Source organism: Nuphar pumila, chromosome 13 (genome assembly GCF_984573655.1).
Source record: "Nuphar pumila chromosome 13, dmNupPumi1.hap1.1, whole genome shotgun sequence".
NCBI lineage: Eukaryota > Viridiplantae > Streptophyta > Magnoliopsida > Nymphaeales > Nymphaeaceae > Nuphar > Nuphar pumila.
Window position 1 is genome coordinate 18,745,264 of NC_143261.1, and position 26,229 is coordinate 18,771,492.

At 37.6% G+C, this 26,229-nt stretch overlaps 1 protein-coding gene across 3 annotated transcripts in view; it reads left to right on the forward strand.

Annotated features, from left to right (window-relative positions):
- LOC149817981 (uncharacterized) overlaps positions 1–26,229 on the forward strand; it is an 86,489-nt gene that overhangs the window by 26,744 nt on the left and 33,516 nt on the right. For all 3 annotated transcript variants that reach the window (XM_089986474.1, XM_089986472.1, XM_089986473.1), the window contains 2 exons: positions 24,127–24,342; positions 24,568–24,800. In XM_089986474.1, coding sequence (XP_089842600.1) covers positions 24,127–24,342; positions 24,568–24,800 — 449 coding nt within the window. The remainder of the gene's footprint in view (positions 1–24,126; positions 24,343–24,567; positions 24,801–26,229) is intronic.

Here is a 26,229-nt window from a genome sequence, read left to right on the forward strand (position 1 = left end):
AATCCCACGTCCACCCTGGATTGGATTTCCCTTGCCTCTGCCACGTCCTCCTCATGCACGATCAGCTATCACCCCTGTGGCAAGAACCTCATGCGTAGATGGTTGTCCTGTTGAAGCTTCAGACATGCTTTTCAGTGTCATCTCATACTGAAAAAGTTTGGCGCGTAATTCCTCAAAGGAGAGCAACGTAAGCAAACATAATAAGGATGTAACAAGAACATGATATTCTGATCCCAGGGCATTCAGTGTTTGCTGCACCTTTTCTTTATCTGAGACTGGATATCCAACCATAGCTAATTGATCTGTGATGCTTTTGACTTGATTTAAGAATTCAATAATGCTCATTACACCCTTTTTTAACATTTGAAATTCACGTTTAAGAAACAACACTTTAGCCTCTGATATCTGAGAGTAGGTCTGAGCTAAAGCATCCCACAAAACCTTAGAGGTGCAATCATCAGGAATAGAGATCAAGACTTCTTGTGACAATGTGGAGGTGATGTATGCGACGAGTGCCTGATCACGCTTCATCCAAGCAACAAAAACAGGGTTGTGAATAATATTTGGCAATCCTCCATCCTCTTTGGCTTCGATTATGATAAATTCTGGAGGCATTGGAGTCGATCCATCCAAGTGACTTGAAAGATCTTGACTCCGAATGAAAGGGACAATCTGTCTCTTCCAAGTCAAATAGTTGTTGGTAGTTAACTTTTCTGACACTAACTGCCCTAAGAAACTGGAAGAGAGACCTGAATTCCCTGAAGAATCCATTGATAGAATAAAAGGCTAACAAAGAATTAAGATAAATGAAAATAAGTAGGTCGAAGGAAATGGATTTGAGAATGACACCAGTATTGAACTTGACTTTATGGGGCTGAAAGTGCCGAAGGACAAAGATAGAATAGCAGATCTGTAGGGATTTCAGATCTGCGAGGAATAGAAGAGGCTTAAATCAGACAATGATCTTTAGAAATGGGAGAAAGAACTGATGGCAGATCTGTCGCCACTTTTAGATTTGCGACAGTGAGGGAAGAAGGATAAGCAAAGATTATAAATTTGAAAGTATTTCAGATTTACAAGGTAATAACAGAGAGAGAAGGAGGAAAAACAAAGGTTGCGTGACCTACCAACTTTCACGCTAAAAGGGATATTTTCTGAAAGTATTTCAGATTTGCAGGACAATGGAAGAAAAGAAACAGATCGACATTTAAAGAAATGTAAATAACAGAAAAAAAGGAGGAAAACCTTGCGTGACCTACCAACTTTCACGCAAAAAGGAATGACCAGACAGGTACGTGATTTGGAAGACTGTTCACGCTGACCAGCAAGAAAGGAGGCACGTGATTTGGAAGACTGTTCACGCTGAAAAGGGGGCTATGTGAAATAGAGGAAAGGAGGTTTCAGATCTGTCGGAAGTTGTTCACGATCTGTCAGAAGTTGTTCACGTTGAGCAGCCTGCTTTCAAATCTACGAACTGCCAGCTTTTTCACGCTGACCAGGCACGAGCCTTATGTATTCATCACCCAGAGGATTAACCCTGCTCTGATACCATGATAAATCTGCTAATAAACTGACGTGATCTGCACAAAGTGTGAGAAAAGGAGGGGAAGAGAAGAGGTTTCAGAAATCGGCAGTCAATCTTTCTTATTGCTGCACTAGTGTTTCATTAGTCTTAATAGGGTTACAAAGATCTTTTTACAAGGACAAAAGTGCCCCTTGTTAGTAACACATGTTACATTATAACACAACTAAAGCAAAACTCGTGAATGGATATGGATCCTTTATCGGATCCATATCCAATCCATATTTCACATTCTAATAGTATACACCCGGCGAGAGAAAGATCCCTCATCCATCCCTTGCACAGATATTGGTCCTTCTACTCTCGCTCCACAGATGTTGGACATCAGAAGATCCACCCGGGTCCGACATCCGCTTGACAGGTGGGTAAGCTATAAAATTTTTTCATTAGATTTTCAATTGTTCCTAACGAGCATAAATAAAGAGGATGAGCCTCTCACATTTTATCAAGTTGCAAGTTCTAGAAGATGGATTGAAGCAATGAATGAAGAAATGGAAGCCTTACATGAATGTAGTACATGGGAAGTTGTGCCTAGACCGCTAAATAGAAATGTGGTTGGGTCGAAGTGGGTGTATAAGATAAAATATAAACCAGATGAGAGCATTGAAAGGTATAAAACTTAGACTTGTAGCCAAAGGATTCACACAAGAACAAGGACAGGACTTTGATGAAACTTTCAGTCCTGTTGTTAAGATGGGGACCATTCGTATTGTGTTGAGTCTAGCCATTAAACATGGATGAACGTTAAGCCAGTTAGATGTAAAAAATGCCTTTTTACATGGGAACCTAAAAGAGGAAGTCTATATGAAACAACCCACTAGGTATGTAAAACAAGATGCATACAATCAGTATGTATGCAAGTTGAAAAAAACACTCTATGGATTGAAACAAGCTTCTCGGTCTTGGTTCGAGAGTTTTTCGTTTGAAATACAGAAGCACAGTTTTCTCTCGGTCTCTTCTAGATCGCTCATTATTCATCCACAATGAACGAGATGTCACCACTCTTCTATTGATATACGTAGATGATATCATTATCACAAGGAACTGCAGAAATCATATTGAAGAAGTAAAAAAGTTATTAAATCAGAGATTCAAAATGAAAGATCTAGGAGATCTGCAATATTTTCTTAGGGTGGAAGTTGATAAGACGTGTGATGTACTTACTCTTACTCAACACAAAAACAGGGAGGCCAGGGCAGAGGGCAACTTAGACGTTTGCACGCACTCCTCAGAGACAAGTTCTTTCACAGGACGTACAAAATATCCTTATGACTACTTTCAATCAGATGAACTTGCGCCAAAATGATGAAGGTATATTGTATATTGATTCAGGGGCAGCATCACATGTTACTTCTGATGCAGGTAAATTTTCTCACTTGACTCCTTACACTGGAAATGACACTATAGTCATAGGAGATGGATCTCACCACCCTATCTCTCACACTGGAAATGTCTCCCTTTCTTTGCCTGAATCTCAATTACCCTTGTCAAATGTCTTACTCACACCTACTATTCAAAAGAATATTCTATCTGTGTCTAAATTAGTTGATGAAACAAATTCTTCCGTTGAATTTACTCCTTCTGTATATCTTAAGGATCTTCACACCAAGAAGACGCTCGCTAAAGGTGAACGGCGCGGGAACATGTATGTCTTTGAAGAATCTCATGTGCCTTTGAAGACGTCGTCTTCCGTAGCCGTGGCTTCTTCAGCTTTTTCCTTTCCAACATTTTTTAGTCGATCCACAGATCATAGTTCTTCATCTAGAGTCTTGAAACTTAATAAGCCAGACTTATGGCATCTTCGTTTGGGTCATTGTAGTCAAGTTTTTCTTGACAAGTTGTCTGCTAAAGGTCTAATACCCGCAGTCAGTTTAGAGTCAAAATGTCCAAGTTGTCATTTATGCAAAAGTCATGTACTTCCTTTTCATAGTATCAATAAAAGAGCAACAAAGTCTTTTGAGATTATATGCTCAGATGTTTGGGGTCCTGCGCCCATTGCCTCTCTTTTTGGATCTCGATACTATGTACTCTTTCTTGATTCTTACACTCGTTTTAGTTGGATTTACTTCATGAAAAACAAACATGAAGTTTTCAAGTTGTTCAAACAGTTTCATGCACTAGTCCAAAACCAATTCAATACCAATGTTGTATATTTCCAGTGTGATGGGGGGGGGAGAATACATATCCCATGATTTTAGTGAATATTTGAAGGAGCATGGCATTACACGTAACATTTCTTGCCCTCATACCCCCTCAACAAAATGGAGTAGCTGAGAGAAAACACAGGCATATTGTTGAGACAGCCTTGAGCATGATGCACATTGTGGGTATTCCCTTCTCTTTGGACCGAAGCTTTCCATACAGTTGTTTACGTTATCAACAGGTTGCCCATGACCATCCTTGAAGATAATTCTCCGTATTTTGTTCTTTATAATTGTCATCCATCATATGAAGAACTACATCCTTTTGGTTGTGTATGTTATGTTCACATTGATCATTCATTGAGAAATAAGTTTCAAGACAGAGCTGTACAATGCAAGTTTCTTGGGTATGCAGATGACTATAAGGGATACAGGTGTTATGATCCTCATACAGGCAAAATTCGGGTATCTAGAAATGTTGTTTTTGATGATGAAAATTTTGACACTCTGGGTTCGTCTTCCACAGATACACAGGACAATTATGATCCTTGGCTCAGTGACTCACTTTTATATGACTCGTTGCCTTATGAGGATTCATCTTCATTGACAGACAACGAACCCTATACTTCCGATGTGGAACTGCATATGGAAGACATTCCTCCTACAACAACATCCACACGTTTTTCTGGTCTTGTTTATTCTCGTAGAGCTCATCCAGTCAATGATGAGACTCCTGTACGACGTTCCACTCGGATTAGACATCCTATAAATCGCTGGGTAAGTTATAACAATTTCTCTTTGGATTTTCAAACATTTCTAACCAGAGTGTCCAAAGAAACAAAACCTTCCTCTTTTCATGAGGTTGTACATTCCCGTGCCTGGGTAGAGGCGATGAATGAGGAAATGGAAGCATTACATGAATGCGATACATGGGAAATCGTACCAAGGCCAGATAACAAGAATGTTGTAGGATCCAAATGGGTGTACAAGATCAAGCATAAACCGGATGGCAGTGTTGAGCGCTATAAGGCTCGTCTGGTCGCACGAGGCTTCACACAACAGTATGGGCAAGACTACGATGAAACGTTCAGCCCAATAGTAAAATTGGGCACCGTCAGGATTATCATTGCATTGGCATTACAACATGGATGGTCACTCAGTCAACTTGATGTTAAAAATGCTTTTCTACGTGGTGAACTAAAGGAAGAAGTTTACATGGAGCAGCCACCTGGTTATAGTATGCATGATTCATCCAATTGGGTATGTAAACTTCGACGCTCTCTTTATGGCTTGAAACAAGCTTCTCGATCTTGGTTTGAGAGTTTTTCCACGGAGATCCAGCATCATGGGTTCACTAAAAGTGTTCTAGATCATTCATTGTTTATATTCAAAAGTGATTCAGCTATTGTTTGGTACTTATATATGTTGATGACATCATTATTACCGGGAATGATGAGATTCCCATATCTTGGGTTAAGTCTATGCTGATGGCTAAATTCAAGATGAAAGACTTGGGTCCCTTGCGATATTTTTGGGGTGTGGAAGTTGATAGTCGACATGAGACTATTACATTGAGCCAACATAAGTACACCATTGATATTTTACTTGCTACAGGGATGGAGAATTGTAAACCAATTAGCACACCTTGCCTTCTAAATCATAAGCTAAGTGCTAAGGAAGGCACTACTTATCATGATCCTACTTTGTATCGTCGAGTTGTAGGGATGTTACAATACTTAACATTCACTAGGCCTGACATAGCATACTCTGTCAATTATGCATGCTCCTACAGATGTACATATGGAAGGAGTAAAAAGGATCATTCGGTATTTAAAGGGTACGATTGGAGATGGCTTGATGTACACCAAGGACACAACTTATATGTTAGGGCATCAACTATTCACCTACACAGACGCGGACGGGGCTGGTGATCCTGACGAGCGCAGATCAGTTTCGGGGTATTGCATTCTTATCGGCAATAATATTATAACATGGAGTAGCAAGAAGCAAAAGGCAGTGGCGCGATCTAGTACTGAAGCAGAGTATCGTGCAATGGCAGCAGGAACAACCGATGTTACATGGGTGAGACATCTACTGCAAGAATTACAAGAACCAATCTCGTTCTCTATGCTTCTTTGCAATAATCAGAATGCTATTAATATTGCCTTCAATCCCATCCTTCATTGTCGCACGAAGCATATCGAGATCGATCAACACTTTGTTAGGCAAAAGGTGGAAGAAAAAGAAATTGAACCTGCATATGTTCGGTCAGATATGCAAGTTGCTGACATCTTTACCAAGGGATTATCCACTCATCAGTTTTGGGCACTCAAAGACAAGTTGAGCATGATCAAAGACCATACTCAACTTGAGGGAGGCTGTTAGTTTTGGATCATGGATCCGACCCGCACCACATTCCAAGGATCCATCTTGGGATGCATGGGCGGTGGCATGTTTGTAATTTATTTTTATTTCTTGTGTAAAGTCATACCCTGTACAACACTTATAAATATAAGTAAAAGAGGGAAAACCCTATTGCCGCCGACTTCTCTCTTCTATCTCCTCTCTCCTCTCTCTTTACCTCACCTTTAACACTTGCAGGTCAATATTTCTGACACCTCATTATTTAGAGAATACCAAAATCAAGACTTAAGTAAAACTTTAATAAGAAAAACTTTAAGAGGTCGACTTATTTTAACACAAACCAGAGGGTTTTTTGTAGGAAAAAAACTTTACCTTTAGGCACATTCATACCCAGAGGAGAATCCATATAAACCTCTTCACGTAGATCTCCATTTAAGAAAGTATTCTTAACATTCATTTGATATATGTTCTATTTTTTAATAGATGCATTTGTAATTAGGAGTCTAACAGTAACCATTCGCGCGATCGGGGAAAATTTTTCATCGTAATCAATACCATATTTTTTTACTATACTCCTTGACGACAAGACGAGTTTACATCTCTCAAGAGACTCGTCACTCTTAGTATTGACTTTGAAAACCCACCTACATCTTATTGTTTTCTTTTCTTTAGGCAAATCTTGGAATTCTCAAGTTTTGGCTTTCCTAAGAGCTCTAAGTTCATTATCCATTGCATCTCTCCACTCTAACATTTTCTTGGCTTCTTCAAAACTTTTAGGTTCAAATCTAGGAGGGTTTCTTCTGGTTCTCTTGGTTCTACGAGGATTATTTGTTAAAGAAGATTCACTATATATTTTTTATTATACTTCTAAAATTGTTTCTATCTCTATGTGTATAGGTGATAGGGTTACTAGACGTTCTTTCTGCTATAGGATGATCAATAGATTGATAAGGAAAGTTATTATTTTTATCTATATTTTCATTATCTCTAGAATCATCATATACAAGTTCATCATCACTAGAAATATCATCATCTCTAGATAATAACTCAAACAAAAAAGAGTATTTCATCTTCTCTTTATGAGTTTCACATTCTTCAAAACCATTAACATTTTCTAAGAAAGTCACATTCCTATAAACATATAGTTTACCATTCTTAACATCATAGCATCTAAAACCTTTTTGAGTTTCAGAATACCCAAGAAATGCATAAGGAATATCTTTTGATGAGAGTTTGTCATTTTTATCGGTAAGAACAAAATATTTGCATCCAAATATTCTCAACCTATTGTAATCGGGTTCCTTTTGGTATAAAATTTCAAAAGGTGAAATTTTATTTAGATTTTTTGAAGGAAGCCAATTTATGAGATAAACGGAGGCACGAGCCATCTCAACCCAAAATCTTTTAGGAATATTTTGAGAAATAAGCAAAGTTCTAGTGGTTTTAATAATATGCTTATGTTTCCTTTCGGTTAGACCATTTTGTTAAGGTGTTTTTGAACAAGATCTTTGATGAACTATTCTATGAATTTCAAGATAATTTTTAAAATCATTTGAAAGATACTATCATCTGGAATCGGTCCTAAATTTTTTTAAGTTACTATTAAAATTATTTTTAATTATCATATGATATATCTTAAATGATGCAAAGACTTCATGTTTATGCTTAAGAAAATATATCCAACAAAATCTAGAATAATCATATACAAAAATAACATACTATGCAAATCCTCCTTTAGATATAACGGGTGCCTGTCCCCATACATCCGAGTGCACAAGCTCAAAGGGTTTGTTTCCAAACATAGATATTTGTTCAAAAGGCAAGCTTCTTATTTTTTCAAAAATGCAACAATTACAAGTGAAGTTACTTTTACAAAGATCCTTAGCAAAATGCAAATAAGAAAGCTTGACGATATTATGATGTCCAAGTCTTTTATGCCAAACATTTATATCTTTATATTAGATAATATTACAAAAAAAATTGGAATTTGTAGAAACTCCATATAGTAGAGATCTCTTTTTCTAGAGCCTTCCCCAATCAACTTTCCAGACTGACAATCTTGTACCCAACATTTATTTGATGAGAACTTAATATCACATCCATGATCCGAGAGTTGAGAAACCGAAAGCAAGTTTAAATTTAATTTTGGTATAAATCTAACTTTTGGAATAGAAAAATTTTGTTTTTCAAAGTTTCCAACTCTTTTGATTTCAAGAGAAGCACCATTAGCGGTTGAAACAAATGATGAAAAAACATTTTTTGAATATTCGGAAAGTGCAAAAAAATTGGGAGTCATATGAAAGGAGACACCTAAATCTAAAAGCCAAGAGATCTTACCGGGAGGAGATGACGTAGCGACACCGAAAATAGATTCTTTGAGTAGGGGTTGAAGAGCCTTTATGATTTGACTTAAAGACAAAGCCCAATTGTAAGAAGTAGATAGATTCTCCTTGTAGATGAAAAACTAATAGAAAACTCAGAAATGAGAGAGAGAGAGAGAGAGAGAGAGAGAGATCAAAAACTTGATTAGGTCTAATCTTCTTTAGTCTAAATAGAGATTAGCCAAAAGATTAAATTTACATTTGGGTCCCTCATTATTTATAAAATACCAAAATAGCCTTAAGAATAAATAAACTTTAAAGTGGTTGACTTATCTTAACACTCCCCCTCAAGTTGGAGCATAAATATCAATCATGCTCAGTTTGCCGCAATATTTTGAGAAACTGGACCTGGCAAGAGGCTTTGTAAAAATATCTGCAACTTGATCCTCAAAGATTACATGCTTGGTAGAGATATGACCAGCTTGAAGGATATCTCTTATGTAGTGGCAGTCAACTTCAATATGTTTTGTCCTCTCATGAAATATCGGATTATTGGCTATATATGGAGCTAGCTGCCTTGTTATCACACATCATCACCATAGAAGATGAAACCTTTACTTGAAGATCAGTCAGCACAGTTCGAACCCACATTAATTCAGTTGCCGTTTGGGTCATAGCCCTATATTCTGATTCGACACTTGACCTAGCAACCACGGTTTGCTTCTTGCTTCTCCAAGAAATTAAGTTACCTCCCACAAATACACAGAATCTTGTGGTAGATTTCCTATCCTCTACTGACCCAGCATAATGAGCATCAGAGTAAGCAACTACCTCTAGGGTACCCCCTTTCTTGAATAATAACCCTTTTCCAGGAGAAGATTTTAAGTACCTGAGTATCATCATTGTAGCATTCCAGTGTACCTCAGTCGGTTTGTCCATGAATTGGCTGACATTGCTTACAGCCAGAGCAATATCAGGTCTAGTCACTATCACATATAGTAACTTCCCTACCAATGAGTGATAGCTCCTGCTATCAACAGGTTTTGACCCCTCGTCCAATAAATGAACTTTGTGATCCATGATAGTATTTGCTGGTTTAGCTCCCAACATTCCTGTCTCTTTTAATAAATCAAGAACATACTTTCGTTGAGACAAAACCACACTCTCACTGCCCCTGGCCACTTCAATGCCCAGAAAGTATCTAAGAGAACCCAGGTCTTTTGTAACAAAATATTTTTGAAGATGAGCCTTTGTAGCTGCAATCTCTTTCATGTTATCTCAAGGGCATGCGGTTGATCAAATAGCAAGCTGTGGTAACCGCATCACCCCAATATGAAGCAGGAATATTGGATTGAATCATAAGGGTGCGGGCTACATCAAGGAGATGTCTGTGTTTTCGCTCAGCCACTCCATTTTGTTGGAAAGTATAGGCACAAGTGGTTTAAGGTTGAATGCCACGGTCTTGATAAAATTGTAACAGAGCTTTGGTTTTAAACTCAAGGGCATTATCAGTGCGGATAATCTTGACAACGGATTCAAACTGAGTTTTTATTTCAATAACCAATGATTTGAGGATATTAGGAACTTCAGATCTTTCTTTTATTAAGAACACCCAAGACAACTTAGAAAAATCATAGACAATAACAAGATAATAACGACATTGGGTCCTGGTAGGAATCTTACTAGGACCCCATACATCTGCGTGAAGAAGTTCAAAGACTTTATGACTGGACTGACTAAAAGGAAACAAACTCCTATGATGCTTGCCAACTGACATGCTTCACACTAGAATGATGTAGTAGACGAAATTTGAGGAATGACACAACGAAGCTTCGACAATAAAGGATGTTCGAGACACTGATGCCACTGAACATGACTCGATGAATAATCGACTACAGCATAAATATTTTCCACAGGGTGATGTAGATAGTAGACTCCATTTTCTTCATAACCTCCACCAATCTTCTTTCCCGTTAGCAAATCCTGAAAATGACAACACACATGATCAAATATCACTCTACAATTTAGCTCTTTTGTAAGGCAACTAACTGAGAGTAAACTTTAAGGAAATGAAGGAACATGAAGGACATTGTTCAACTGCAAGGAAGAAGATATAGAAACATTTCCTTGACCAATAATCGGGGAGGAACTTCCAATGTGCAGTAATAGCCTTCAGATTTGAAAATTTTTTAGAGTTTCCACATAGATGTCTAGATGCACCAGAGTCAATAATCCACTTACTATCATGGGGAGAAAGAAGCTCTGATATTGAGTAGGCCACACTAGCTACAAGAGAAGAGAAACTTGAAGGACGATGAGTGACCAGTTCATCATATTCTACATGACTAAGAGTGATATAATCACTGGGAGAATTGGTTTCATTCGCTACCTCTAGTTTTGTAACATTAGCTTTGGGAACATTAGGCTTTAATGAAGAAAAGGCAGGTCGTCCATGTAACGACCCCAACTCCACCCCTTTTTGGAAATGCAATTTTTTTTTTTTTATATATATACAGAAACCTTCCCAAGGATCTGGGGTCCTCACAGTTCCACTTCCATTGGATATCCCATCACCACAATGTACTGACAATCATTATCAATGAGTAGTAACACCAACCATTTATTTATGAACCGAAGTAAATTGTTATTACCATTCTTTATACAACCAAAGAGTACAAGAACTGAAGAGAACAATGGAGTCAAAAACAAAAATAAAATCCCTCTGCCACTGCCGAACTATCTAACCCAAAATGTGAACCTCGTCCATCCATAGTGAACAGCTCATCTCTCACTGCTCTCCATTTCCTGTAAAACCAACGAAGTAGAAGGGTCAGAACAGAATTCTGAGCACTACTATTTCAAGGAAATTAGGTGAGACAAAGATCATGAATAAGATTTCATATGTTGGTTTGAGTGAGTGCAGATACAACCAACATGCAACATCCAATCATGCATAAGTGTAACAAATCGTTCAGACTCACGGCTAAAGGACAGTAAGACAGTAACACATAGCAATAACAAAACATTTCAACATGCTTTTAAGAAATGAATTGCATACATTTACCATATCATGACTAGAGATCATTTCAATTGATGCATGACTTAGTGCACAGAAGAAAAATGCATGGCTTCCTTATTATCTTATATTTAAGTTTGAGTTTTCTTTCCATATGCATGACCTTATTTAATGCATACAACTTTAAGTTTCTCTTTGAAATTTCCATCGCCCGCGGATACACCAAACGGGTAAAAACCCCGAGGTCAAGTAGGTTCCCAGGGTAGATTAGCACGCAAATTGGTATTTTATTACTGGGTCCCAACCTAGCCCTCGACCGAGTCACCCTCGGAACATTAGACCTCTACATCTAATGTCGGTGACACAAAGGACACCCCACGCCCACAAGTGTCACTTCCTTAGTACCAACGAACTCACAGCTGTGACCAACACCACCACTCCCGGGTAAAATGGTGGACTCTCCCTAAAACCGTGGCCAGGAGAAAGAACCTCCATATCGGGTTCTGGGGACCAAATTCACGCACACGAAGTTTTTGTATCCTCACAGTCTCCCCAGGACTGGAAACTCTAAGATCTCCATTCTCCAGATGGAAGACCTCAGATCAAAAGTTACACTGTTCTTTATTATGTTTTTATTTAATTCAGTTCTAAATTTTGCAACACCCTATGCAAAAGTGAAGTGTAAAACTCGCATACACCCATGCGAGAACTCATATGGGACTCCCGCCCAAGGATAACATGTGAACAGTGTAGTAGTGTGCCACCATCTTACGTTGTGTAAGTGATGCAGCCAATGTGGAAACAAAACCAACTTTCTTAATAAAGTGCACAAATTACCACACCATATGCATGTGCTATCCATGTACAAGTGTCTCTATGACACCACCTACCTCTTATGCATTCATCCATCGTTCATAAATTCATGATAACAATCTATGCATGATATCACATTTTAAAACCCACATTGATCCATATATGCACATGAGGGCATTAACCGATACATACTTCCATGTAACATGCCACATATTTCAACAAGCATTCATGATTAACACAAACAGCAGTATACTAACCAAGCTCACATTTAAATATCATGAAATGAAATGCTATCATTCATCCATCCATCAGAATTGTGTAAATCCCAGCACCTACTATGAGAAGTAGTTTGGCTTGCCACACTCGGCCTTTCGTCCTACTGTCTAAGTGGTCCACCCTACTTAGACTGCTGGCTGGACTAGCTAGATTAGATCATCCAGCACATCCCCTGAGCATGTTACTGCACACACACTATCATAAAAAGAAAGAAAAGAAACAAACAGTCTATTCCCCTACGGCTGGTGGTCTATATAACAAAGAAAACACCATTAGCAGCCGACTATGGAGAGACAGTAGTAGCATTTAGAAAAAAAATGCTAATAATGGCAGCCATCGGTACCCATTGAATGTATCCAACGGGTCAGGCTGCTGTCATGCCTGTTACAACATCTGTGCAACCCTTGTACCCAACCTTTTCTATTATAGGATAACAGATTTGACACAGCAACTATAATCCTCCATTGTTTTCTCTAAATTTCAAGAATACAATATGCAAATTCAGACACAGCAGATTCTCACGCATGTAGAAATAGCAAGATTTAATTTCATCGTATTAATAGCAAGAAACATGATCTAAATACACCCTCAACTTCATCGAATTTTTTCCTGCTTTTAAACTACCATTCCCACGTTATATTCTGAGCAAATAATTTCAGGTAAGCCAAAGAAATTATCATATTATGCATACTGGAATTTACTACAAATCAGGGCACACTAAATATGGCAACCCACCTCTAGCTCAACACACTCATACACCCCCAGCCTGTGCTCATCGATTCCCAGGCTAAAGAACCCCCAAATCCGGGGTATTCCCAGCAAGAACTGGGCTGCCGTAACCGGCTGTCTTTGCCCTCCACCGATCCCATGTCGGCCAAATTAGAACCCTTAGGATTTAGGGTTGGACCAGCATCATTTCCCAACCCAGACCGCTACCCATAAACCCCCTTTCCCTTTTTGTTTCTTGAAAGAAAACACTAGTAATAGTCCGAAATCCTATTCCCATACCCTCTCTCTCCTCAAACCCTCATACAAGATCGAACCCACGCTCGATCCCTCACCCATATCCAGGAATAGCCATACCTTTTTACGGTGATTTTCCGCGGCTGGAGGCTTCCGTCGTGAAGAGGTGCAGGCTAATGGTGTTTCCCCCCCTACAGCCGTGAAGGAAGATCCTCGCAAGAGCCTTGACGGGGGCGGATGGTCGAAGCTCCTGTCGTGAAGGGCTCCTACCTCCACTGTGCGCACCAATCGTGAGAGGAAGGGAGACCGAGGGGGAGGAAATTGAAAGCTTGACTGAGGGGATTCCCCTCCTCTTTTATGCCGAGCTCCCCCTTTCCACCTCCTTCCGAGAAAAGAGGGGTTGGTTACGTTCTGCGTAACCCCCCTTTCACCCTCTCGACTTCTTGAAATGCAAGAATCGTGCTTGAGGCACGATTCTTGATTTTTATTTCATAAGGCTCGCACTCGGGTCCGGGTCCAAACCCTGCGACCCGCAACACCCGATCCAACATATGCTTGGATCCGGGTCTTTCTGGGCTAACAGATCCTCAGTTGGATCCTTGCGGGTCCAACTGTGGATCCGACCCTAATACCTAAGTATTTACCCAATTAAATTTATTATAAAAATCTAAATTTAACACCCATTTATTGATTCCTTCATGGGTCCGGATATCGGGTCCTGGACCCAAATCGATTAAGTATACCTATTTCTTCCGGATATTACAGTCCATGTTTATCCCAACACCGATCTTCTAAATGTCCTGATTTTCCGCTAAAGGTACATTGGAGTTTACCTCTACCTCCCCATACCTCTTTCACGACCTCTTCCTCTAACATTTAGAGTATTTCCTCATCCATAACTAGATGGAACAACTAAAACAGATGACTGAGATGCAGGTTGAGATTGTGGAAGAGAGATGGCATGTCTACTCAATCGATTGTATGCATCAGTAAGAGTAGGAACATCTGACCCGATCAACATTTGAACTTTTGCACCTGAGAACTCTGATGATAGACCTGTGAGGAAACGAGCAACCATGGTCTGTTCTTGATGATCCTTCTGTTTTGAGCAGCATAGAGGCCTATGAGCATTCATTCTTTCAAAGGATGCCTTGACAGAGGCATAATACTGGGCTAATGATTGGTCACCTTGCTGTAGATTATATATTTCCTGTTCAACTTGGAGAATACGACTCACATTAGTCTCTTGAGAGTACGTATCTCGAAGATTGTCCCACATCTGTTTAGCTGTATTGTAATAAATTAGGCCATCTGCAATATGGGGTTCAATGCTATTCATGATCCATGACATAACAATGTCATTATCTTCCTCCCAAGTAATGTATTTTCCTATTTTATCATTTGGTTCATATTCCAAGAGAATATGCTTTCTACGATGTCCAGACACCGACATCATAAACGTTCTGAACCACCTTGCATAGTTGGTTTCATTTAATTTCACGGAAGAACCGTAGGAGAAAGGATTTGCGAAGGCTTTATATTCCTCAATAGTCTCATTCTTGTAATCAGATTTTGGAACTTCACCCGTAATGAATAACACTAACTCAGGAGTCACAACCAATATCGCTGCTGCAAAAAACGTCCACGTATACAAAAAAAATTGTCACAGTTTGTAAATCTGATAGACTACAAAAAAAAATCATTCGGATTTGCTCTCCAATCCACTGAGAAATCAGATTTGAGTGCTTCAAGAACTCACGATCTGCTCCACACTATGCAGATCCAGGACTATTTAATAATTTTTTTTTATCTTCACGACAACCAGGTCCATGATCAGATATGAACGAACCAAAAATAAAAGTATGCAGGTCCACGATTGAAAAGTATATTTAATCTTCACCACACCCAGATCTGAACCAGCCAGAGCATATGATTAGATTAAAAAAATAGTATGCAGATCCACGACAATAGGCTACATTTAATCTTTACCAAAAAAAGTTTGTCAAATCTGACCGTCACCCACTTCACGACTTTAGCACAACACCCATACCTGTATCCACCCAATCTGGTCGACAGAGACACATAGTTCCACTGCGACTTTTAGATTTGATTACAGATCTGAGTCATGACTCTTGTCAGACCTCAGATTTGTTATAGATTTGTACCACTCATTCTTCAAAAAAAAAATTAAATCAAACACACCTTTAGATCTAATCCCCTTCACGCAATCTAATACCCTTCACTTGAGCTTTAGCGCAGAACCTGAGATCATGTTCCAAGGTCGACGACTTTGATACCATGTAGATGAAAAACTAATAGAATACTCAAAAATGAGAGAGAGAGAGAAAGAAAGAGAGAAAGGGAAAGACGTCAAAAACTTGATTAGATCTAATCTCCTTTAGTTTAAATAGAGATTAGCCAAAAGAGTAAATTTACATTTAGGTCTCTCATTATTTATAAAATACCAAAACAACCTTAAGAATAAATAAACTTTAAAGTGGTCGACATATCTTAACACTCCTCTTTTTGTGGTTGAAACGTGGTAGACATAGCGACCTTCTTTTTCTACTTAAGACAAACTGACTTGATATGTCCCTGTTCTTTACAAAAATGACATAATTTTTCCATACTCCCTTCCTTGATTCCATCTGCTATTTTGTCCTCTTTCTTCCCTTACTCCTTGATTTTGATTAAAATGAGGAGGCTTACATGTTTTTAAATTGCTTTCTGGCCTAGAGATGACATAAGCACCTTCATTTTCATCTTTACTTGAAGGCATGGCAAGAACACTTGGGTTTGATTTACTCATTCTCAAACGAGTCTCTTCTCCACTTAATTTGTTTAGAACGTCTTCAAGAGGAGGAAAAGTAAAAGAAGATAGGATAGAAGATCTGTTTTGTTCGAATTCGGGTCAGTCCATTCAAAAAATTAAAGAATCGATCTTCTTCCAATTGTTTGTGGCAAAGCTCAATGGCTTCTCCATTCCACTTTGGTTCAAGCATAGCAAACTCGTCTCAAATAGAAGACAATTTGGTGAAATATTCTCTAATGGTCATTTCGCCTTGTTAGAGAGTCAAAGCTCTCTTTTGGAGATAATACTTGTGGGATAAATCTCTTGAGGTATACATCCTCTCAAGATATTCCCACACTTGAGATGCTCTTTTAAATTTTAAAATATTTGCATTGATTTTAGTCTCAACTTAAGAAAAAATCCATGATAGGATTTTGTAATTTTTCATCTCTCATTCTTCATGCTTTTTGCTATATTCTTCAAGTACTTTGGCTCTTTCTTCTCCATCAAGATCGTAATTTTTGGCTCTGGTTCCAGTATAGAACCTTGGATGTACCCCCAAAATCCCTTACCTTTGATGTGGGCTTCCATATTACCGGCCCAAACATGATAGTTTGACCCATTAAGTTTGAAACTAAGAGAAAAATGAAAATCTTTTTTCGCCATACTAGAAGCTTATATGAGAGACTTCAAGAGTAGAAGCACTTACCACAACTAGTCTTTAAGGCTTACTTGATGTGGTGTGCTTCACTAGGAATTAGTCATAGGAGCTCTCCACTCCAAAATATAAGAGTGAAGAATGAGCATGATTTTCGAGGTGGCCACCGAGATGAGGCAAATCACGAACTATTCTTTTAGAGACCTTGCTTTGATACCATGTGAAAATGTCTTCAAAGAGACAATATACACAAGAACACTAAGTTCTTAGTGAGAAACACGTGCACAAAGGCACAATATGAACACTTACAACAAATGTGCACAAAGGCACAATATATTCAAGAGATTACAAAATGCACAAAGGCATAAAGAATATTAATCTTTATTGAGAAAGTGAAAGAGCTTTTGCTAAAAGCTTAGGAAATATAAAGGGGTTCACCTCTATTTATAATACAAGAAGAAGAAGACCTTGGAGGGGCTCCATATAGATGTTGGTGTGAAAATATCTCAAAAAGGAGATAAAGTGTGCTATAAGCACACCACCACCAATGTGCACAAATGCACAAGAACACTTAGAACAAATGTACACAAAGATACAATAAAGAAACACAAATGCACAAAGGCATACAAAATATAAAGAATTTGTATTGAGAAGAATGGAGAATAAAAGCTCCAAGAAGTGAGAAATACAAAGGGGGATCTCTCCTATTTATAAGAGGAAATGAGCCTTGGAGGGGCTCCACTAGCTGTTGGAGCCCCTCCAACGGTTAGAATTCTAACCGTTGGAGGGGCCCAACAGCTAGTGTTGAGCCCCCTCCAAGTTGACCTTAGTCAACGAAAAATAAAAGAACAAAAAAAGAAAATGAAAAGAAAAGAAAAGAAACTAAAAATATTACAACATATTCATAATTATGAATATGCGCAAAAAGGGGGGAAATGACTATAATACCCTTGTGGGTTTTACAAAAAGATATTTACATATATCTAAAGATGTATATATATATATATATATATATATATATATATATATATATATATATGTGTGTGTGTGTGTGTGTGTGTGTGTGTGTGTGTATGTATCCCTCTTTAGGTATATGTATATATATATATATATATGCGCAAAAAGGGGGGAAATGACTATAATACCCTTGTGGGTTTTACAAAAAGATATTTACATATATCTAAAGATGTATACATATATATATATATATATGTGTGTGTGTGTGTGTATGTATCCCTCTTTAGGTATATGTATATATATATATATATATATATATATATATATATATATATATATATATATATATATATATATATAAGAGATGCATTTTAACACCCTCCCTCAAACTTAGGGCGCAATGACTGAAAGTTTGCAAAGGAGAAAGTTGAATCTGGGTGAGCAAAGCGCTTTGGTGAAGAAATCTGCCAATTGATATTTTGAAGTCACATAAGGAAGGTCGATGACTTTTTGTAGTTATGCTTCTCTAACATAATGACAATCCATCTCAATATGCTTTGTTCGCTCATGAAAAGTGTGATTTTTAGCAATATAGATTGCACTCTTATTATCACAACACAACTTTGTGGGTCCTTCGATTTGAATTCTCATGTCTTGCAGCAACTGATGAATCCAGACAATCTCCATAGTTGTAGAAGTCATATCTCGATATTCTGCTTCAGTGGATGATAAGAACACCTTCTGTTTTTTCTCGCATCTCCATGAGACCAGTGATTCTCTTAAAAAAATACAAAAACCTATGGTGGAGTGACTGTTATTTGGGTCACCTCAACAATCAGAGTTAGTATATGCAATTAAATTTAATTCAGAAGATGAGGAAAGAAAAACTCCCTTGTTTAAAGTTCCCTTTATGTATCTGACAACTCAGAGAACGACACTTATATGGACGGATGTAGGAGCATGCTGAAATTGGCTTGCAGTATGCACGGCATGAGAGATGTCTGGCCTTGTGATGCTAAGATACATTAGAGACCCCACAAGTTGCCGGTAGGGAGTAGGATCCTCCAAAGGTGTCCCATCATTGATCTTCAATTTTGATCCCACAATTTTAGGGGTCTCATAGATTTTATCGTCAGTAATACCTGATCTGTCAAGAATCGCACATGCGAGTTTAGTTTGAGATAAAAAATAGCCTCTATGAGAGTAGGCTATCTCGATACCAAGAAAGTAAGTCAGATACCCCAAGTCTGACATTTCAAACCTTTCTTTTAAAGTGGTTTTAATGTTTCTGATGCCCTTTATGTCACTACCTGTTATCAACATATCATCAACATACAACAGTAAAATCACAATTCCTACACCAGACTTTTTGACAAACAGAGCAATGTCAGTGTAGCATGAGGGAAGACCATTTTAAACCATTACTTTATTAAATCGATCATACCAAGCCTTAGGAGCTTGTTTTAAACCATAAAGCACTTTTTGCAAACGAAGGACTTTTCTCTTTGGTACGTCCATACCAGGAGGAGCATCCATGTAGACTTCTTCATTAAGATCCTCATTTAAAAAGGCATTTTTAACATCCATTTGGTAAATGTTTTATTTTTTAATAATTGCAATGGTGATCAAACATTTTACAGTAACTATTCGTGCAACGGGGGCAAAGGTTTCTTCGTAATCGATGCCGTATTCTTGACTATATCCTTTTGCGATAAGGCGGATTTTATATCTTTCGAGAGTGCCATCAGTCTTGGTTTTGGCTTTAAAAACCCATCTACATCCTATTGTTTTCTTTCCTTTTTGAAGACATTGAAAAACCCAAGTTTTGGCTTTGTTGAGGGCTTTAAGTTCGTTGTCCATGGCATCCCTCCACTCTATCATTTCCTTAGCTTCCTCAAAATTTCTAGGTTCTTGATATGAGTGAATGGCACTAAGACATGCTCTATGCTTTGGAGAAAAAGACTCATAAGATATAAATCTAAAAGGATTTTTCCTAGATCTTTCAGTTCTTCGAGATAGGTTGAAAGGTTCACTAGGGTCACTGTATTTCTCTATTGCACTTCTAAAAGTACTTTTATCTCTATGTGTATAGGTAATTGGTTCAATTATTATTTATTCTTCATGTTGAATGGTTTGAGGAATACTTTCACTTATATCCTCATTCTCATTCAATTCTTCATCGCTAAAAAAATCTCCATTTCTAGATAATAGTTCAAACAAGAAAGAGTAATCGACATTATCTTCATGAGTTTTGTGTTCTTCAAAACCACTCATGTTTTCTAAAAATGTTACGTTTCTTGAAACATATAGTTTATCATTTTTAATATCATAACACCTAAAACCTTTTTGTGTTTCCGAACATCCCAAAAATGCACAAGGAATAGCTTTGGGAGATAGTTTATCATTCTTGTCGGTGAGAACAAAACATTTACAACAAAAAATTCTTAACCTATTGTAATCAGGTTTTTTTTTGTACAAGGTTTCATATGGATATATTTGATTCAAATTTTTGGATGGAAGTCGATTTATGAGATAAACAGATGCAAGGGCCGCTTCGGCACAAAATCTTTTTGGAATTTTTTGAGAAATGAGCAAAGTCCTTGTAGTTTCAATTATATGTCTATGTTTTCGTTCGGCCAACCCATTTTGTTAAGGAGTTTTGGGGCAAGACCTTTGATGAACAATCCCATTATTTTCAATATAACCTTTGAAATCATTTGAGAGATATTCTCCCCCGGATTCGGTTCTAAGAATTTGTAATTTACTATTGAATTGATTTTGTATTATCATATGAAAAACCTTAAAAGTATAGAAAACCTCATGTTTATGTTTGAGAAAGTATATCCAACTATATCTTGAGAAATCATTCACATAAATAACATAATACGAAAAACCTCTCTTAGACACAACGAGTGCCGGTCCCCAAACATCCGAATGCACAATTTCAAAAGGCTTAGTTGAAAACATAGTTCTTTGTCCAAAAGGTAAGCTTCTCATTTTACCAAGAAAAAAATCATTACAATTGAAGTTGTCTTTACATAATATTTCAACAAAATGTAAATAAAAAAGCTTGACAATATTTGGATGCCCAAGGCGTTTATGCCAAACATTTATGTCTTTATGTTGGGCAACATTACAAAAAGAGGGTTTGGGAATTTGAAGAAATTCCATAAGGTAAAGATCTCCCTTCCTAGAGCCTTTCCCAATCAACTTTCCGGACCGATGATCCTGTATCCAACATTTATTTGATGAGAATTTGATATCACACCCATGATCCGATAGTTGAGAGATGAAAAGCAAATTTAAATTTAGTTTTGGTATAAATCTAACTTTAGGAATAGAAAAACCTTGTCTTTCAAAATCACTAATTCCTTTTATTTCAAGAGAAGCCCCGTTCGCGGTAGAGACAAAAGAGGGTGACAAATTTTTTGAGTATTTAAAAAGTGTAAAAACATTTAGAGTCATATGAAAGGATGCACCCGAGTCTAAGAGCCAAAGAAACTTACTTGGAGGAGAGAAAGTGGTCATGGCGGCTTCGAAAACGGATCCCTTGAGGAGTGGTTGAAGAGCTTCCATGATTTGATTGAGAGACAAAGTAGCATTGTTGGAAGTTGATGGTCCTTCCTCCTTGGTTGGTTGGAAAGTAGTAGACATAGCCACCATCTTCTTCCATTTATGGCATACCGGTTTAATGTGCTCTGGTTCTTTGCAAAAGTGGCATATGATTTTACTATAATTTCTTCTTCCATAATGCCCACCATTTTCTCTTCCTCCTTGATTTTTGTTGAAATGAGGGGGTTTATAGGTTTTAACATTATTCCCCGGTCTTGAGAAAACCTAAGCACCCTCATCCTCATCCTTAGAGGGAACGACCAACACACTTAGATTGGTTTTATTCATTCCCAATCTAGTTTCTTCTCCACTTAGTTTGGTAAGCACATCTTCCAACGAAGGAGAAAAGAAAAAAGACAAGAGAGAGGATCTAGTTTGTTCGAACTCGGGTTTAAGCCCATTTAAAAAATTAAAGAAATGATCCTCTTCTAATTGTTTGGCCCTCAATTCAATAGCCTCTCCACTTCATTTAGGTTCTTGGAAAGCAAGTTCATCCCAAATAGTGGATAGCTCGACAAAATACTCTCTAACGGACATTTCTTTTTCTTGAAGGGTTAAAGCCTTCTTTTGGAGATAGTATTTATGGGACAAATCTCTTGAAGTATACATTCTTTCAAGATATTCTCATACTTGATATGCCTTTTTGAACTTTAGTATGTTGGCATTAATTTTGGTCTCAACCGAAGAGAAGAACCATGAGAGTATTTTGTAATTTTTCATTTCCCACTCTTCATGCTTCTTATTGTAATCTTCAAAAGCCTTTTCTCTTTCTTCTCCCTCAAGAACCTTGTTCTCCCCTTTCTCAAAGATAGTAAATTTAGGTTCAGGTTCGAGAATAGTTCCTTGAACATATCTCCAAAGACCCTTTCCTTTTATATGGGCCTCCATATTCCCGGCCCATACATGATAATTCGCTCCATTTAATTTGAAGCTAAGAGAGAAGTGCGAATCCTTTTCACCCATTAGAGAGGATACAAAGAGAAATAAATGCGTACCACAATGCGAAATGAGTTCCTACTTAATGTAGGAGGCTTCTAAAATATTGAATGAAGAACCGAGTCTTCACTCCAACCACCACAACTTAATGACACACTTCGAGGTAGGCATTGCACCCATTGAAAATAAGATGAGAGAATCGTTTACGGTGGTTTGGACATATTCGGCGAAGGCCTAATGATGCTCCGGTTAGAAGGATGGAGAAATGGAAAAATATATTAGTTAAAAGAGGTCGGGGTAGGCCTAGGAAGATTTGGATGGAGATGATAGGAAAGGATGGCATTGGATAGAAATGATTGGAGGAGAAGGATTCATGTGGAAGACCCAGAATAATTTTCTTTTTTGGTTCATATTGCCGACCCCAATTGTTTTGGGATGAAGGCGTAGTTGTTTTTTTTTTCTTTTCCTTTGAGCCTAGCTCTGATACCATGTGAAAATATCTCAAAAAGGAGATAAAGTGTGCTATAAGCACACCACCACCAATGTGCACAAATGCACAAGAACACTTAGAACAAATGTACACAAAGATACAATAAAGAAACGCAAATGCACAAAGGCATACAAAATATAAAGAATTTGTATTGAGAAGAATGGAGAATAAAAGCTCCAAGAAGTGAGAAATACAAAGGGGGATCTCTCCTATTTATAAGAGGAAATGAGCCTTGGAGGGGCTCAACACTAGCTGTTGGAGCCCCTCCAACTGTTAGAATTCTAACCGTTGGAGGGGCCCAACAGCTAGTGTTGAGCCCCCTCCAAGTTGACCTTAGTCAACGAAAAAAAGAACAAAAAAAGAAAATGAAAAGAAAAGAAAAAAAGTAAAAATATTACAACATATTCATAATTATGAATATGCGCAAAAAGGGGGGAAATGACTATAATACCCTTGTGGGCTTTACAAAAAGATATTTACATATATCTAAAGATGTATACATATACATATATATAACATATATATATATATGTATATGTATCCCTCTTTATATATATATATATATATATATATATATATATATATATATATATATATATATATATATATATATATATATATATATATAAGAGATACATTTTAACAGTTGGAGCCCCTCCAAGGAGGGGTCCAACGTCTATATGGTGCCCCCCCCCCCCACACCCCAGTGACTCAAAAAGGTGAAAAAGGAAAAAATACAAGGACAAAATTACATACATATTCCAAGGGAAATATGCATAAAATAGGAAATAACAGTTTTACCCTTATAGGTTATTACAAGAAATATTTATAGATGCATATATATATATATATATATATAGGATACATTTTAACAAATACTTGGTCAGAAAATATACTACTGAGAGTGTGTTAAATTTCATGCAGAAAAGTAGGCAGTGTAATGCCACAACCAGAATGTACACAACATTTCTACCTTGTTTAAGTCAAGATACCTATTTCTGATTCGTCTTGCATGTCATGGACCTTATACAGCTTCTTCCAAATTCTTTTAGCAATGGGATGCATATGCTGTACTTTGGCCTTGTTTGTTTGTGCATAATAAATGTAATTCTATTTTTTTTCAGGAATAAATATTTGCATTAGAGCTAGTTGTATCAACATCCATTTTCTTTATGCTTATTTCATGTTTGTTTCATGTTCTGCCAGAGGTTTTGAAGCAGGTGTGGGACTTATCTGATCAGGACAATGATAGCATGCTTTCATTGAAAGAATTCTGTACTGCATTGTATTTGATGGAGCGGTACAGAGAAGGCTGTCCTCTTCCAGCTGTACTTCCAAATAGTGTAAAGTTTGATGAAGCACTCTTGCCTGCTAGGCAACATGCCGGTACTTTTGGTGGTGCAGCCTGGCGACCCACATATGGTTTGTTTCATGGTTCTTGCATATGCTCTTTTCTTTTTTGTATAATTTGTGATTATTTATACATTTTCTACATGAGATAATTTATCAGGTTTAGGCAGATCCTTTTTTGAAATTTTCTTTTATCTTCGATTACTTTTTCTTTTAGTTTTTGTCCTTTATTTTTAATGTCCGTTATGTTTTTCTACTCTTTATTGGCTGAACCTGAGGATTAATTCTTCCATGTAGGTGTCCCCCAGCAAATGGTTTCTGGAGCACATCCTGTTGTTCCTGCAACCGGACTAAAGGCAACAGGACAACATCAGATGCCTCCTCCAAGTGATGGAGCTAATGGGGCACAACCTTTACAGCTGAAATCTAAAGTTCCAGTGTTAGAGAAGCATCTTGTGAACCAACTCAGCTCAGAGGAGCAAAATACATTGAACTCCAAATTCAAGGAGGCTACAGAGTCTGAGAAGAAGGTTCTTCTTTTGTCCTTTTGTTTATTTGAATTTCATGGTTGCCTTTTTCATCTAATTGTGCTAGGGACCATGACCTGTGTTAAGATTAAGAGGTTTTAAGTTTAAGTTTTCTTAAACTAGAGGTTATTTGATATTTAGTGTTTAATGAGGGACTTGTGTGTAAATTTTTACATTGGCCTCTCTCTATTTAACATAGAGATTAGCCCTAATCATATTAACGAGTTCTCTCAGCCGATCTCTCTCTCTCTCTCTCTCTCTCCTCTCGTCTGCCTCGGCTCGGGTTCTCCTTATTCAAGTCGTGACATGGTATCAGAGTCGTGAATCTCGGGAGCCTGAAAACGTGATTGTTCTACATCAAATCGTAAACAGGTGTGGTTTTTTTTTTCTAATTGCATAGATCTGATCACAGATCTGATGTCTGACTCACGTCATGACATATATCTGTAATCAGATCTACAGATCGATTGCGGCTGGGAGTTACGGAAGAGCAGGCGTGCTTTTATGTGTCGTGGAAAGTTTTTTTTTCTTCTCAGGTGTGATTTCTGTGCAATAGTAGCAGCCTGTTATTCAGTTTTTTTTGTCATTTCTGTGTCGTGGAAGCAACAGTCGTGATTCCTGTTTTTCGTGAATTTTTTTAGCAGCCGTAACATGTGTGCCGTGGAAGCAGCATGTTAATATTATTTTTTTTTTGTGTCGTGGAAGCAGCAGGCATGATTCCCTGCTTTGTGGAAAGTTTTTTTTGTGGGAAGCTTTTATTTACTGTTGTGGGATTTATGTGTTGAGTACAGGTGCTAAAATCTGACCATGAACAAGTCGTCATGTTGGACGTTGTTCTGGCTTTCTCAAATCTATATTTATGAGCTGTTTTACCAATTGTATCTGACGTGAGTTGAATAGTCAGGTGCGGTCGTGGTATTGGCTGATGCGTGATTGTGAAACACGCTACTTTCTGTGTCAATTGTAGCCTCTCGTGAGTTTTATTTCTGGTGTGGCAAATTTTGTGTAGTCGTGGACTTGACTGACGTGTGATTATAAATCACGCTATTCAAGTGTGTGAATATGATTTTTTGTGGCAGCTGCAATAACATCAAATATTCAGTATGGGTGAAACTTCGAAATGTGATTCCAAAATTGAACATATTGGGGAGTATAAGGCTTTTGCAAATCCCTTCTCATATGGTTCTTCTGTAAGGTTGAATGAAACTAACTATGCCAGGTGGTCAAGAACTTTTATGATGTCGGTATCTGGACATCGTAGAAAACATATTTTGTTGGAAGATGAACCCAATGAAAAGGTGGGAAAATACGTTACTTGGGACGAAGATAATGACATCGTTATGTCATGGATCATGAATAGTGTCGAACCCCATATTGTAGATGGTTTAATTTACTATAATATAACCAAACAGATGTGGGACAATCTTCGAGA